This window comes from Hippichthys cyanospilos, chromosome 20, assembly GCF_059441005.1.
Source record: "Hippichthys cyanospilos isolate Australia breed blue-spotted pipefish chromosome 20, RoL_Hcya_1.0, whole genome shotgun sequence".
Taxonomy (NCBI): domain Eukaryota; kingdom Metazoa; phylum Chordata; class Actinopteri; order Syngnathiformes; family Syngnathidae; genus Hippichthys; species Hippichthys cyanospilos.
The window spans coordinates 7,256,502-7,273,455 of NC_142388.1; the positions used below are offsets into that span (position 1 = coordinate 7,256,502).

General features: G+C 38.2%; 2 protein-coding genes across 3 annotated transcripts; one reads left to right on the forward strand and one right to left on the reverse strand.

Moving 5' to 3' along the window:
- Nucleotides 1–390: 390 nt before the first annotated feature.
- Nucleotides 391–10,450, reverse strand: rab15 (RAB15, member RAS oncogene family). Its single transcript, XM_088403953.1, has 8 exons — nt 10,296–10,450; nt 9,005–9,339; nt 5,106–5,166; nt 4,781–4,841; nt 4,293–4,370; nt 4,115–4,204; nt 2,799–2,864; nt 391–2,684 (listed from the first exon to the last, which is right to left on the reverse strand). The coding sequence occupies exons 2-8, from the start codon at nt 9,126–9,128 to the stop codon at nt 2,523–2,525; spliced, it is 642 nt and encodes a 213-aa protein (XP_088260079.1). The 5' UTR covers nt 9,129–9,339; nt 10,296–10,450; the 3' UTR covers nt 391–2,522.
- On the forward strand, nt 9,846–16,945 carry fntb (farnesyltransferase, CAAX box, subunit beta). Of its 2 annotated transcripts, none has more exons than XR_015863872.1 (12): nt 9,846–10,050; nt 10,235–10,299; nt 12,491–12,563; nt 12,657–12,748; nt 13,797–13,943; nt 14,018–14,101; nt 14,967–15,053; nt 15,114–15,243; nt 15,327–15,459; nt 15,520–15,627; nt 15,715–15,829; nt 16,720–16,945. XR_015863872.1 is itself a non-coding variant. In XM_088403948.1 (12 exons), exons 1-12 carry the CDS (start codon nt 9,952–9,954, stop codon nt 16,831–16,833), a joined length of 1,251 nt encoding a protein of 416 aa, XP_088260074.1. In that variant the 5' UTR covers nt 9,846–9,951; the 3' UTR covers nt 16,834–16,945. The 2 variants fall into 2 exon arrangements, 1 of the variants encoding a protein (XP_088260074.1); XM_088403948.1 differs by having other exon boundaries at nt 15,520–15,631.
- Nucleotides 16,946–16,954: the final 9 nt, after the last annotated feature.

Sequence of the window (16,954 nt, forward strand, 5' to 3'; positions counted from 1 at the left end):
TTATTTTGTTTGAATTAGATATTGACGGATGACTCTTCTTCAGGGCTGATACCAATTATTGTAATCAATGAGGCTGATAACCGTTTTTTAGAGTAGATCGGTAAAATATATATACAGTATATATTTTTTTACCTTTTTGACTGTACAACTCAGGCATGTTGAGCGAGTTTCCAGCGTCATCAGCATGTCTTAACTGAAAACTTGACTGAAAATTTCATCAGGTAAAATGTTCACGATAGTTCAAACAAGTTTTAAAAAAATATATCTAAGTAAATGAAATGTTAGGATTTCACTGATCTTGGGCTCTATTCTAAACCCCAAAGGTGCATCATCTGATGGGAGTCTGAAAATATTTATGTAAAAAAGGAATAAAAAATACCACCCTTGAACAACAGTTTTAACTTATTTACTCATAAACATGTGACAACTTTGCCTTAAGAATAATATGTTGCATTCTGCATGTACAATGTCATATATTTCCACAAATACTAGTAAAGTAGGTTCAAAGGAGGAAGATTTTTTTTTTTCAAACAACACATCTGCATTATGATTCTGGAGTTTTAGGATCCAGAACACCATTCGATGCAAGCCACACACACATACTGTGTTTCAAGTCAACGAGTAGCGCTTAAGTATATGAAAAGGATGCACACAAAGTGGATGTTCATTCTATCTCCAAGAGGCATCTCTGGTTGGATTATACTTGAATTTACAGCCAGCCAATATAGTTTTTTTTAACTTCACTGAAGTTGCACACAAAAACCGTTCCCTTGTCTCCGCTATGTACTGAGTTTTTTCACTTAATTTGTGGTCATTGGTTCAATTCTACTGTATGCGAATTTTATGCTTTGCAAAACGCTACTCTGCTCAAAAATGAACCCATCGAGATCATGGAGATCACAGATTTCTATAAAATGGAGAAAAAAAATGCTACAAAAACAACATTATCAGTTGAAAACTGAAATCAAGTAAACAGTCATGGAAGCACACATAGCAATAATGATGGTTCACCCCCCCAACTCCGTCCCTGAACGCCTCTCTCGAGCGCCCTCCTATTTGGCACCCATTTCGGGTACTTTCCTAAATACTGCATGAAACAGTTGAAAAAGTGCCAATGTACTCACTGAAAAACACTGAAGAGGTGGATGATGGGCAAATGGGTGAACAAAGTTCTTTTGCTCTGGTGGGGAAAAGATGACATGAAACAAATTAAATCAAGATGGATCAATCTGGAGACATTCGCTTAACTTTACACTCATTTAGAATAATAAATGTGTTCCATATAGAAAGCTGTTTGAGCATTTAGTCAATATCCCGAGTTAGGAAGCTCAAGATGTTACTATTTTTCACCTGTCTGTGGCAGTGAATGAGTTAATTTATTCCTTGCCAGTCCAATTAAATTAAATATTTGACGTCTATAGTCATCAATGGCTGTGCATGAGTCAAATTCCAAAATCACATCTATAATAGCGTTTTAACTTGATGTATTCTAACTTACTTATTCTAAGTAATTTACAGAAGTTGTAAAAAAGTTACATTGGAGTCATTATTTACTACGCATGAATTCATACCTTAACCTTGTATTCCTTAATTATTTCTCATAAAATGTGTTGATAAGATCATTCTGCGGACATGTCATTCAAAACAAAGCAAATTTTAATTAGGTGAGCAATAAAAGGAAGTTGTGCAAAAACCTGGGTGTCACTATACTTCACACAACTTTAAGCCTTGTTTAAATATTAATATTTAAGCAAAGTAAAAAAAAAAAAAGTACTTTAATAATTTTATGAAACTGTATTGTGCATCTGTTGGATTAAAAAAATATGGCTAAATAAATATTTGCAACTATTTTATATGCATGTTAAATGCAACTAGTGAAAGAAAAATGAACCAGTGTCAACCACTTGTAATTTTCTTTTGCTCCTTTAGATGGCACTCTTCGCAAGGCATCTCTCAACCTACAGCGCCATCTAAAGGAACCAAAAAAAAAAAGTGGTTCACGCTAAAGACAACTGAACTGTACTAAAAAAATATCTTGTGGGAAATTTAAATTAAATAACAACAACCTGTGAAGATTCAAGCCAAATTATTTTTTACTGATCGTACTAGTAGCACAAAGTTGGCTAGTAGTGCATAGTTTTGCCTCAATAACTACGATGAGATTGACTCACTCACTTGCCCAACTCATTGAAATCTATATTTGATTTTGATAACTGTCAACAGCAGTAAATTTGCTAACTTATTCACTGCCAAAAATTCATCTGACATCTAAATCCGTCAATGGCAGTGAATGGGTTAAGGATGTGAAATAATTGCTTCGACGTCATCATGTCAAGTTATTTGTGCAGTACTTGCATACTTGTAGGCCAAATGTAGTGAAGAAAAAGAACATTATTGGTACTTGTGAGGAAAAAGAACATACGCCAACAATTCCTGAAGTTGGATGTCGAGGACGTTCAATGAATGCTCAAACGGCTTTCCATATTCCACTTTGCAAGAAGAGTTGTCTTTTTTTTTTTTTTTTAACACCAGCAGCCTTTCCCCTGATCGTCAGAGCCGCCATCACACAGTCCCTCGTCTTCCTCCAGAGCGGCCAGGTTCAAATCGTCGTTCAAAGACAGTCGCAGAAGGTCCAGGTCTTTCTTGTTGGCCGCCAGCACCTGCTCGGCCAGCCGTGTAAAAGTCTTGATGGAACAAAAATTAGGAGAGAAAGCCATCTCTTACTGTTTTGGAACCGATGTTGTACACAATAGACTTTTTTAAGGCACTAATAAAAAAAAAAATGTAGAAACGCTCACCTCTGTTATGTTATGGTTGGTGAAGGCACTTGTCTCAAAAAAATCCATTCCATATGCACGGGCAAGCTGGAGGATGTCAATCAATAAAATGTTATTTCTTCTCATATACAAACAGATTCACGTTTGATGGATGGCCTACTTCGGGATATTCCGTTTTCTGGAGAAAACTATGAGTTACCCCAAGAGCTATTTTTAACAATTATTTCATGATTTCAGATTTGCTTTATTTTGCGAGGCTTAAAAGTAATCGTGTAAAGTCAGCGCCTTTACATTATTGCTTTTAAACTGCCAACTTTCAAGCATTGAAACCGAAAACAAATACTACATTTTACTAACGTAGGGAGAAATGAATGCGCCTTCAAATGTAAATAAGAAGTGAATCATTTTTAAAATTAGGACCCTACATTGAGCGTTAACGTCGGTGCAACATGCAAACGTCCAGGATTTAATTAACATGACATGCTTGATTGCTGCTATGGTCTGCTTGCTGAATGACTAATTCATCGTGACTAAAATGTTAGCTAATGTTTCTTTTTCCAGGCTTTGCGAATTGCTGCTTAAATTTTCATGCATTTCACTTAGGTGGACTTGTTCAAATCAGTTTACCCTTGTTAGAGAAAAGCAACCAATCATAATATATTAGATAGACAGACAGACAGACAGACAGACAGACAGACAGATCTAACAGCCTTTTAACGCTCGATCTTGATAGACAGACAGACAGATCTAACAGCCTGTTAACGCTCAATCTTGATAGACAGACAGACAGACAGACAGATAGATAGATAAATAGATAGATAGATCTAACAGCCTGTTAACGCTCGATCTTGACAGACAGACAGACACAGATAGATAGATAGATAGATAGATAGATAGATAGATAGATAGATAGATAGATAGATAGATAGATAGATAGATAGATAGATAGATAGATAGATAGATAGATAGATAGATAGATAGATAGATAGATAGATAGATAGATAGATAGATAGATAGATAGATAGATAGATAGATAGATAGATATGGTGTGTAATCCTGCTAACTATCAATTGTGAATAACTTCCCATGCCCTCCTGGTAAACAGCAATCATATTTTTGGATGATTTTGACCCGGGTTTTGTTTATGTCCAAAAAGTTGCAAATATTTTATAAATGCCAAAACATACATAATACACAAGCCAAGCCGAAGTCATGTCCTGAAAAAACTCACAACATAACAGCAGGGTTAAACTATAAAGGATCTTTCGGGTCAAAATATCACCAGAAATCTGAATATGCCATACTTTTGTGCGAGTAGCGTATAAGTCAACACACACCTTGACACCTTGCTCTGTGGGCACCTGCCTCTTGTCCACCTCATCCGACTTGTTCCCGACCAGAATCTTTCTGACCTTTTCCGGAGCGTACTAATGATGGTGGGAATAAAAAACGAAGACTACCAATGACTTCATTAAAAACGCTACATTCAAACGAAACGCGCCAGCTGCCGCTCACCTCGTCCACGTCGCTGGCCCACTTCATGATGTGTTGGAAGGAGCGCTCGCTCGTGATGTCATAGACCAGGAAGATTCCCTGAGGACCGATCGCAGATTGCAAGATGTTAATTAACAAGACGCCAGAGAGTGCGGAGCATCATAAATTGCGTATCAGTGGCCGGAGCAGGCATTAAAAGGAACATGATCTACCAATTTCATTATCACTTTTGCAGTAAATAGAAAATCCAATTCTAGAAGATTGGACGTTGTGTGCAGCCCGTGGGCGCAATTCCATAGTGATGGTTCTTGTTAGTAAGATTAACATCAGGACTCTTTTAGTGTCTACAGTGCATTTTTTTTCTTTTTTTAGCAAGTACCTCAGCTATGATAAGACACTCTAACAAATATCCTGTCTAAATGTCCCATAAAAGTTCTTCAACAACACAAATAAAAAAACAATTAAAGCATCGGGAAGAACGTAATGATAAAAATCCTGATTTAATCAACCTGTGCTCGCCTGTAGTACTGCTTAGTGATAGTCTGGTAGCGTTCCTGGCCTGCGGTGTCCCTGGGAAAACACACATACACAAAAACATAACATTGTTGTATGTTTACATAAAATTAAAAGTAGAAAACTATTGAATTATCTAACACTTCAATCCAATCCCTTCAATCCAAACCCTTGAAGTGATAATTTATGAAAGGTACATATATATATATATACATATATACATATATATATATATATATATATATATATATATATATATATATATATATATATATATATATATATATATATATATATATATATAAAATGGTGAATGCTTACCATATCTGAATTCGTACTTTGATACCATCTATTAGCAGTGTCTTCATTTTGAAGTCAATCCCTGCAGGGAACAAAAGATGAGGAGGAGGTGTGAAGAAAAGGTGAGGTGTGAAAAAGTAAGGTTGCATCTTGGGAGAGAAATAGCAAGAATACATATTGACTGTATCCGTCCTATGTTGTGACTCTTGTGGCACACTTGCAATATTGCAGATTTATTTTGAGTTATATGTAGCAGGGGATCACTTCCTAGAGATTATCGTCGCCAACATTAGACAAAAACCAGAACCCAGGACTGTATTTCACCAAATTGTGGCATTCCACACGTATGTTAAACCCTATCTCAAATATTGGCTAATAATTTATAAATTGGTAAACAATAGCAGAAAAGAAGGCCTGCTTTCACACTAAATGTGAATGTTTTATTTGGATTCGAGGCAAAGTAAATATTAAGTCTGCTTACATGTAAATTAGAAATCGGTGAATATTTACTGGTGAGAGGCGTATAGAAAACACAGTATAAAAAAACAGGTACATTGGTAGTTCTCGAATGGGGGTTAATTTAGTGTAATTGTTTGTTTGTATGTTTGTGTAATTGTTTGTTTGTATGTTTGTTTTTTGCCGACAGGTGCAGTGCACGTTCAAATTAATCTTTCAGTGCAATAGACGAGAATTCTCGTCTTTTAAAATGGTAATATCAATAGTAAATCATAAAATTCTGGTCCAATAAGTTTTTTTTATGGATAGGAGCTGACACACTTGACTAATGCTTACCTAAGCCAATTGAGTACTGTAGTGCTAACTATGACCATTGGAGGGCAATGTTTCAAAACTAACAACACAGCTGTTACCTACATGCAAGTGTAACTGAAGAATGGAAGTCAATCTTTCAATGGCAGCACCCATATTTACATAGACATAGAATATTCCACAAACTATTCCGTTGGCCTTGAAAGGTGAGCAAAAATGCTAATAGATTTCCTTTTCCAATAACTCTTGGCTCTGAAAGAGTTCATCTGCAAAAAGATTGTCAATTGTTTGTTTAAAGTCTTCTATCATAACCCTTTGATATATGTAAAGTGACATGGAATAATTAACTCATTCACTGCCAGCCCATTTAAAAATGGATCTCAGCCGTCAGTGGTAGTGAATGAGCTCATTGGAACATGAAGCAACTTGCCACAGTTGCCAGAGAGACATTTTTTTTTTCCCCTTAGTTACCATCAGCAGAGCTGCGCAATGTATATCTTCCGAGTTATTAAATGTAAACCCTTGCCACCGCTTTCTTACTTGCCTTTCCCCGCATGACCGCCTCCCTGACTCATGCCACCCAGGTCAATAAAAAGTAAAACCGCACCACTTCTATTCCCTGAGAAATCAATTAACAGCTTATGTTGGTTAAACTCACTCACACCCAAGTGACCCAACCTCATACTATGGGGAAAAAGGCTTCAATTGATTCTCATTTTCATTTTATTTCCAAATTCATAGTTGCACTATAAATATACTTTAAATATATAGGAGTATACTTCAGGGAAAAGGCAACTGTGAAATGTTCAAATTGAAGCTCTATGAGCAGTATTTACAAACTGTCTCTGTATGCCAATATTCTACCGTTCATTTCTGCAAACCATTCTGGTGAACCAAAATATCACAGCAGAGGATTTTTGAATTTACATTTGTATTTACAGCATTTAAACATCACCATAATTTGACTTTAATGAGCAATAAGCAGAATGTTCCTGAATATAACAACGGCACTCAACTATTTTTCAATCATGCAAATATTTTACCATAAGCCTAACCTACAAGACCAAACCATTCATGTACATTATATCTGATAGGATTTTTTATTGTATTATGGATTAATTTATTGCTTTTGTCAACAAAAAAAAAAACACCCATGGACAAAAAAATCAGTTGCATCTTAATTTTCAATATTGATTTGTTATTGAATATTTTTTAAATGTTATCTAGCCCCTTATATGATTTTCTTTTTGTTTATGGTAGATATTTTCTTTTTATTTTTTTACAAAAATACCTGTAATAAATGGAAATTGTGTGATTTTTTTTTGTTTATTATTTATTGCATATTTGTACATTTTTTGTTAGTTTTTTAAATGTATTTTCATTTTACGTTTATCATCTGTTTTGTTCATTAAAATCTTTGTATATTTTTTTTTTCCATTTATCAGATGTGTTTTTAGCCTGTTAAAAAATACATTAAACATCACAACAGCGAAAAGTGAACAGCGTTAGAGAGAGGGAATGCATTAAATCATGCAAACATGAGTAAACACTTGAGCTCCGTCTGATAACTTTCAGAGTGTCTTCCTCAGGTCTCAACTTAAATTGCGGTTGCCTGGGAACCAGCTGGCACCCTGCTGCCATCCATTTTTGAGACGCCTTATAACACAACAATCTATCAAACAAAAATTCCATCATTGTCTGATCCATGGTCGCCTTATTTTTTAATTTTTTTTAACCTGGCAACACAGTGTACAATGAAGGCCACAGTCACCACTGTGTGGGCTGCTGTTTATTCATCAAACTGAGTAAACTAACAAAAACCTCAAGATGCATTGTTGGTATTTTGCAGATACAGTAAATAAGGCATAAAACATGACAAATGAAACTGACGATTTACAGCTGAGTGGAAGGAGAGATGGGATGAGATTACTTACTGTAATCGCTTTGTCACTGTGAAGGCTGGGAAATTATTTATTGATCCTGAGCAGAGAAGGACATTGACTGGCCACTCTAGAGCTCACTATACCTCTCTTTGGACTTTTGTGGGGTCAATCAAGGTGTACTATCATGGGTAAAAATCATTTATTAAGCAAATATATCCATTTGGGGGAGGGCAATAAGTTGTGGATAAAGAAACATTCTGTTAAATAAACACACTAACAAGATTGCTGACAAAATAACCTGGCCTATTGTGATTTATAATTCCCAATAATTATCATATCATTGAAATGTGTGTTGAAGGGAAGAGAAGACGTTTGTTGGCAACCAAAAATGTTCAATAATGATAATAATAAGGGACATTAGATACTACTTTTGTCTTCCGGTCGATACCAGTACAAGTACTCAACTCTTTAGTAGTCATGGATCTCAATACCTAAAACACAAATATGTTTGATATATAAGCCTTAAAAAAAAAAAAAAAAAAACTATGACATAAAAAACAATATATATTCCAGTATAGTATTTTCCCTAAAATTTCCATGAAATTAATGGCAATTTTCAATTCTTGAACTTGATTGTAAAACTACTTTCTGCTTCCATCGCGGGTATCAATACTGTGAAAAAAGGCCAGGTGTTCACTGCCATTAATAATAATAATAATAATAATAATAATAATATGACCAGTTCTGAAAAAATAGCTAGAATTTGAGTCATTATACATTCATGAATATACATGCATACATGTATTCAAACATACTGTCCATGCACATATACTGTATACGCACACATGACCTGAAGACTGTTAATTGTATTAATCATCTCAATTGCATTGTGCAAATACAGCACTGTGTTGTCTGAAGTTTGGATCTAAAGTGGAACAACATCCCCCTCGGACGCTTAGAAAGTTGAGCAATGGGACGAACCCTCCACGCACCATAATCATCGAGTGAATATGGTGGAAAGGTTGCTGGTTCAAATCTTGACTCTGGCCCTCATTAGTTGCCAGACAATTACAGAGAAGATGGTCCAAAACGGTTCAGTCTTGGTTCACGGCATTTATAATGGCAAATAGGAATTTGAAATGTAATCACTCCTCTGTATTACATATAACATGTGTATCGCAACAAAAAGCTGTCAGGTTGAGAATTCCCCCGCTTGACTTGAGAAATGTAATGGAACATATTTAAAATACAATGGATACTGGTTCTTACCTATAGTTGAAATATGAGACGGGTGAAATTCATTATCGGTGAATCTGCATAGCAAACATGTTTTTCCAACCCCGGAGTCTCCGAGAAGCAGGAGTCGGAAGAGCACATCGTACTGCTTAGCCATGGTGTTGAATGAAAAGAAAAGCAGTGGGGTAAATAAAAGCTGCTAACTCAGCGACGAATGACTCCCTCCCCACTCACGAGCCATGTCTGCTTCAAGTGGCAACGTCAGAATTTGGACCTTGTTGTGGACTGCGAGATGAGACAAAACAAGGATGCTCAAGCTTCACCCCCCGCCGAGGCAGCCTCCTGCCTTTAGTGGGTGCGGTGAATCTCTGTCAAGTTCAAGGGAGAATGGATACTTCCGGTTACTGCTTCTGACATTTTACAAAGATTCACTGATGGAACACGAGACCTGATTAAAATAAGTAAATTATATGCTGCATCTTATGTATAAATAAACATTTTATTTTGTGTATAGAAATGTGTGAAGAAGGTATGGCGGATGCCTTGGTAATACAGTTACGCTGTCATTTATATCTTGTTTTGAAAGGCCAATCAATTGTTATCCGGTTATTACATCAATTAAAATCCACCTGCGACCGATGAAAACGAATATTTAATATGGTATTAAGAATCATACATAAGTATTAAGCATCATAATTAGAAGAATGAAGAAGCATATTTAAATTTTATTTAGAAGCGTCAAATTGCAATAAGCGCATGTATTAGAGAAAAGCGACACTTTGTGAATCGACGCCAAAGTAGCAAACGAAGCTGATATTGTGTACCATCAAAGATACCGTAGGATTACAATAACGTCATTTCCGCTCCCTGCAACCTCAACAGGAAGTGAGTGAACCGTAGTGAAAGTGAACGTAGAATAGAAGTCAGTGAAAACAAGCGCACGTTAACAGCACCGTCCCTAGTTTTTTTTATTTATCATAATGGACGGCGTCCAGACTCCTTTGCGATGTTTTAGGGAGTGTCACTCCGCTGAAATGTTCAAGGACGACGGGTTGGAGACTGTTACCTCACGCGAGCAGGTAAGAGGTGGCTCAGATTAGCCCCCTTGATAATGGAGAAGACTAAATCTGCTTCAGGCGTCATGTATGTGTTAATCGTGAGTGTATGCGCGCCGGTAATATAAACTATGCTGTTTTAACGATAATTCATAATGCATGCCCAAGCGTGAGTGTTTGATGTATTTATCCTCCCTGGTTGCAACAGAAAAGGGTCGAAAGCAGTATTGAAGAAGTAATCAACGTTTACAAGCAAATCCACAGCATACCGCAGTGAGTATCCGATGTGCTTCTAGACATGCCTTCTCCAAACTCGGTCAATTCAAAAATAAAACATTTTTTTTTCTAAAACCTTGCGGCAACCGAACTGTAACATTTTGAAAATGACACAGTCACTTATTCGTCAATTGAGTTCAGGCACGACTTGTCACATTGCTGCCACCCGCTGGTCAATATGCGTCATTGCATTTGATCTTTCAATGGTAAATTATTAAATATTTCATATATCCTTTTTACGTGTATAAATTACTTAATAAAACAGTCTTTTCCAATACTGGCAAGTAGACTAACAAAACAATCAACTGCATAACAGTAATTTCTTTTTTGCAGTTTATTATTCCATTTTCAGGTTGGTAATAGTCCTTATAGTAAAATTTGATATACTTTAGGCTGCCAAACTAAAAAGACTAAAGAATATAACAAGTAAAACAAGCAAACAAAATAAACCTCTATCTCAGCAGACTCTGATATTCTCTCTGTGTTGCCGTGACAACCAAGGAGTCCCCCTCAGGAGAGGATGTGTCACTTCCAGAGAATATTTTTCACCATCTCAAGTCCAATTAGTAACATATGAACGGGCTTTATTTGACAACACCTAAGCAGATTTGAATCATTTTAAAATCATATATAATATTTCTCAGATTTGATTGACACTGTCATATGCAGATGCCCTCAAGAAAGAAATAAGATCAATTACTTCTATAAGAATAATTACTTCTATATATCGTGAGCTGTTCATTACAGTATATTTTGGATTTAGCAGGATTGCAACAACAAATAGGAATCAGCAATGATGAAATAATGTATGACTTTATATGTATGTTTCATATTAATGTCAATAATAAATACAATTAATTTAATTCAGTGTTGATATTTCTTTTTGCTGGAATCTGTTTTAATGTCAAAATATTGTGACTATATTGAGCTCTTATTGAGCCATATTCCAAGTGAATGTGAGGTCTTGGTGGTATTAAAAAAAAAAGTAAATGTGTCTTTCTATGACGTTTGTCAAATATTGGCATAATGATGTGAAATAGTGCTCGTAGTGTTAATTAGCGTGTCCATTTCCACACGTTAGCAAGCGTGCGGTCACTATCTGATGATTTTAATGGCGTGTCAATCAGCCTACATGTTCTCCCGCTATTAGCGGTCGTCTCTCAGCAGGCTGACTCATCATTTCTATGACAACTGCATCAACTGCCACCGCAGACAGAAAAGAACACATTTGTTTGTCTTGTTTCAGCTGGTCATCCAGTTGAAAGGATTTTTCGCTCGAATGTACTCAGTATTACACTTTTCTGTTTTTTCTATCATATTTTCGTCTTTCGGCAGTCTAATTTCATGTTATTTCTCGCAGCACTGTTCTTTGCACAAACTTATGTTAAAATCTCAGATGATTCACTTCGGCTTTATGCCATTAAAAAATAATACGTTTTTAAAATACAAACGCCTTTAAATAAGTAAGTTAATATGACTAACGATAGATAAATAAGCTTGACCTAAAAAACATTGCAAAGCTTTGCAGTATCAAGGGATGAAAGGCAATCGTATTATTAAATGACCTGTATTAAATAATTAAAAATGACATTCAATAATTAAAATAGCACTGAAAAATAACTAGCAAAAAATCCATTCAGTGACCTACAAGAAAATCAACCCCAACATTTTCCTCACAATAAATTTTATGCACCCCCAATAGTCTAAATAAGATATTTGAATTAATATTGTGTTTGTAGAATATGAAGTAAGCAACAAAAGCTACCTGTCTTTAGCAGTCTCGGGAATGAATGATTTTCTTACTGGCTGTCGTCTGAAAATGACATCATAGTTGCGCAGGGCTCAGCTAACAAGCAATCAACTGTTTTCTGGGTTTCTGCGCCATGATTGGTTTTTACTGAGGAAGTGTAATGCTATTTTTAGTTGACAGCAACAGGCTAAGTGAGATGGATTAAAAAAAAAAAAAAGTATGGATTTTGCTACTTAATTCATATTCCACAGACAGAATATTAATTTGAATGCTAGACTAGTTTAGAATGAATTATTTCCCCTTTCTTTAAATGCCATTAGTATTACTATTTAAATTGGCATTGAGCCATTAAATTGACTATGAGGTATTAAAATTAGTCACTAATGTTGGTTATGAAAAAAATTATATAAAAAAAACAAACATGTGTTTGCTCCACAGGCCAACCTTGCTGCGGGACCAACACTACCAATATCTCAAGAAGGGCTTACGGCATTTATCAGACTCTTATGAGGTACAAAGTCAAACTCTCTCTGTCCATCTACGTTCAAAATTTCAAATGACTTATGAGCTCAAGTGTAACCGTGTATATCTGGTGTGTGTACAGTGTCTGGATGCGAGCAGACCTTGGCTTTGCTTTTGGATCCTTCACAGTCTGGAGTTACTCGAAGAGCCGGTCCCTGCCGCCGTGGCCTCAGAGTGAGCCCCCCCCTCCCCCCCATAATTATTGCCGTTCACTTGAAGATTTTGTTTTTCAACAGTGCTAAATCCAAGCCCGCTAAAATGAATACCATTCAATCACATTGCTACTTTTTGTCGCTTAAATTAGCAACTGAGTGGCCGCAGACCCCTCCCCATATACGTACAGCCTGCCAATGATAAGGCCCGCTTTGGTTACCACGGCGACCGCTTGCCGAGCGTGTCTGTTTATCTACAGCTCAATGAAGCTCTGCTTACCTTTTGGCTTGAAGTTTCTTCATGATGGTGCCTTTGCCTCATACTTTTTAAGCAAGCATACCCTGGTGGTTGGATGCAAGACTTCACTCGAAAGTGGCACTGGATATTTACTCAGTTGAGCTCATCAAGTCATGGTGTGGAAGCACAACGTAGATTGCTCACTGTCACATTTTGGGTAGATTAACATGGTGATTTGATTTCACACTAGATGTGTCGACAGGCACAACTATTTTAACAAAAACAATAGTTACATTTTCTTCCGCTCGCTTCAAAATGTTATGTAGTGTTTAGTCCCTCGACTGTTTTCAGATTCCTGCCAGTGCAAAGTAACCAACTGCCAAGTACCCCCGCCCTCATTTTTTTACCCTCACTCCCTGCTGTTCAGGTCATAGCCTGAGAGAGGATGCTCAGTTTTCTTTCCAGATAAGTTGGCTAGCAGCATCTTTAAGGGTTGTGTGATTGCTCGCCATGGCCAAGGATGAAAAGGATGATGGGAGTGGGAATCTGTAACATGTTCAGACCAAAGTGAAGTTTGGGGGAAAACTTAGTGCATCATCTGGTGTCAGTCTAATTTACATGTTCCCATTACATACATTTTTACTACTGCGGCTAAGTGCTTGTGCTGTGGCGAACAACCACAAAGTGATGGGTCAAATTACATACAAAGCCTAAAGATAAGCAGAGCTGCGATGTCGATGGATGCGTGGATTAGCATTATTAGCGGATCACTTGCTCATTTGGAACTGTTTTGATGTGTCGGATTCAGTTCTTACTACTGCTTCCATTGCAGTGTGTGTCAGTTCCTGGCTCGATGTCAAAGCCCAACGGGGGGTTTCGGAGGTGGACCATCACAGCAAGCCCACTTGGCGCCCACCTACGCCGCTGTCAACGCCCTCTGCATCATCGGCACAGAAGAAGCTTATAACGTCATTAACAGGTGGGCAGTTGTTCTCCTTGAACACACGCAATTATGTTACCGGAATCTAGCAGGATATTTTTCCTCTATTCCAGGGAGAAGTTGTTAGATTTCCTCTGGTCAGTAAAGCAGCCAGATGGCTCCTTTGTGATGCATGTAGGAGGGGAGGTGGATGTCAGGTGAGACTTAAATGTCTTCTTCTCAGATTTAGAACACGCAGCTCTGTAACACAACGAAGAATCAGTAGTTCAATTATTCAAAAGAAACCACCGTCCGAGTCTCATCGGTAATGGCTAGCCTAGATCAGTGGTTCTCAACATTTTTTCAATGATGTACCTTCTGTATTTTTTCTTTCCGAACCAAGGACCCCCTAACCAGTACAAAACATTTTAGGATGAGCCAAAAGCAAAGCAACAACAAAAATAGCTGGCAAATCAACCCCAATTTTTTCTTTAATAATGTAAATTCAGTATTATAATTGATACTGCTTTCATGGAATATGTATAAAGAAGGCAGATTTGATCCATCTCAAAAGAGCGGCCATTTTGCCAATTGCTGAAATTGGCATCACAGTCGCTCCGGGCTCAGCTTGCCAACATCACATGACCAAACTCAGAAAACAGGAGTCATTATGAGCCCTCTGATGTCATTTTTAGCTTGCGATATCTTAAATGAATGGACTTTATTTCTTTTGATGCCAGCCATTTTCCAATCACTATCATGTGATTATTTGCTTTAAATTTGAAATTAAAAATGCAGTGATTTGCTGAATAGAAACCTTATTCCTGCACTGTTAAAATCTCATCAGCTCCTTAAAGTGCATTCACGTACCCCCAGGGGGTCTTGTTCCCCTTATTGTTGAGAACTGGCCTAGATAGCTATTAGAAATGAAGTATACCAGCGCCTTACACAAACTGCCACAAGATGGTGCTAGAGTAATGCTTTTACTGTTTTAGCCTTTCAGGAATACAGAGTAGTTTTTTCTTTCTCTCCGAGTAAGGGAGGATATGATACGAAAAAGCCTGTGTGTCCTTACCTTACCAGGAGTGCATACTGTGCAGCCTCAGTAGCATCATTAACCAACATCATCACCCCCAAACTATTTGAAGACACCACCAACTGGATCCTCAGGTAAGTGAGGCCTCATTTAGTTTTTTTCAGACATGTATGATCACGGGTGGTTATGTGCAGTTGTCAGAATTGGGAGGGCGGCCTCAGCGGTGTTCCGGGTCTGGAGGCCCATGGCGGGTACACGTTTTGTGGCACCGCCGCTCTGGTCATCCTGGGAAAAGAGCACATGCTGGATCTCAAAGCCTTACTGGTGAGGACCGTGACTGTCAGGATGGTGGGATACATTCCACGTTTTTCTGAGTAGTTACTCGAGTGTGTCGGGTTGGTCTGCAGAGGTGGGTCGTCAGCAGACAGATGCGTTTCGAAGGGGGCTTCCAGGGCCGCTGCAACAAACTAGTGGATGGCTGCTACTCCTACTGGCAGGCGGGATTATTACCACTCCTCCATAGGGCTTTCTTCAAAGAAGGTAACGGCGCTCCTTTCAAGATAGTCTAGATCCGAGTTTGAGTCACCGCTTTTCTCACAGGGGAGTCGGAGCTGAGTCGACACAGGTGGATGTTCGAGCAGCAAGCCTTGCAGGAGTACATCCTCCTCTGCTGCCAGAACCCAAGCGGGGGGCTCCTAGATAAGCCTGGCAAGTCAGTAGGACACACAACACAACACGTAAGCGCAAGATAATCCTGATCAAATAGTTTTGACAACTTGTCTTTGCACCGTTCAGATCCAGAGACTTTTACCACACGTGCTACTGCCTGAGCGGCCTTTCCATAGCGCAGCATTTCGGGAACACGGACAGCCATCACGAGAGCGTCCTCGGCAAAGAGGAGAACAGATTGGTGAGGCTTCTTTTATGGGGAGCAAACAATACCTGTGGCACGTCTCAAATAGCACGTGGAAAATATCAAAAACGTACCTGGAACTGCAGGTCTGTGTTCTTAGTAAGACTCGAAAAAAAAATCCCTGGCACTGAATTGGCAGCTACATTGTTTTCCATGCATTGGTTGTTTTGCAGTGTCTTTAAAGATATATTTTTTTAAAGGCAACCCCAAAATTGTTTGACAACAATGTGCATCCCCACTCGTCTAAACAGTGGGGTTTTCTAATGTCACATGCCCAAACTCCGCAAACAGGTGAGCTGTGATTGGTCAAGACAGTGTAGCCAAGAAAACCTGACTTTCCTTGTAAGACTATCTATATAAACGTCTCTTTTAGTTATTTTGTAACGCAGTATTGAACTCTAAAAGATGGAGCCCTGTCCACAACACAAGGTCCCCACTAGGTAGCCCAACTACATATTAACACTTTCCAGGATCAAAATCCAAAATGGTGGCATGAAGGCCCCAAGATTTTTCTTCAAGAATTTGTACTTTCAAGCAAAACAGCCTGCACGTGTTTACTGTTAATGCAAATAGGGATTAAGAAGCCGTGACAGATGTGAGGCGTTGGCTAGAGTTGAGAAGTGAAGTAATTGAAGGGGGCGGGGCCGTGCATATGGTTTCACTTAAAAATGTCAATGGCACCAGCTACGGTGTCACTTTATTGTACGTTTCCTGTTTTGTCACCGGCACCTTCGTTTCACATACGGGTGCATTGAGCCAACTGCCGGTAAATTTCTTTGTGTCGGTGTTACAACAGGTTACCTGTTAGCGCTTTCCTGCAAGTTCCGAAAGCACCGTGACTGATGGGGTTTCATCAACGCTGCGTTTGTTTTTGTTCATTCTCGTAGGCTCCAACTCATCCAGTTTATAACATCTGCCCAGAGAAGGTGGCTCAGGCCTTGCAGCATTTTCACCGGCTGCCCGTCCCGATGGAAAACTCCACGGCTGACCACGGGTCCTAGTTTGAAGTAGCAAAAACAAGCCTGGAAGCAGCAAACTTGATGCCTTTTGTCACCACTCTGGAATGAAATGTTTCAGTATGGCCCAGGTTAATAAATCTTTGTATTGCATCAATTCTGTGAT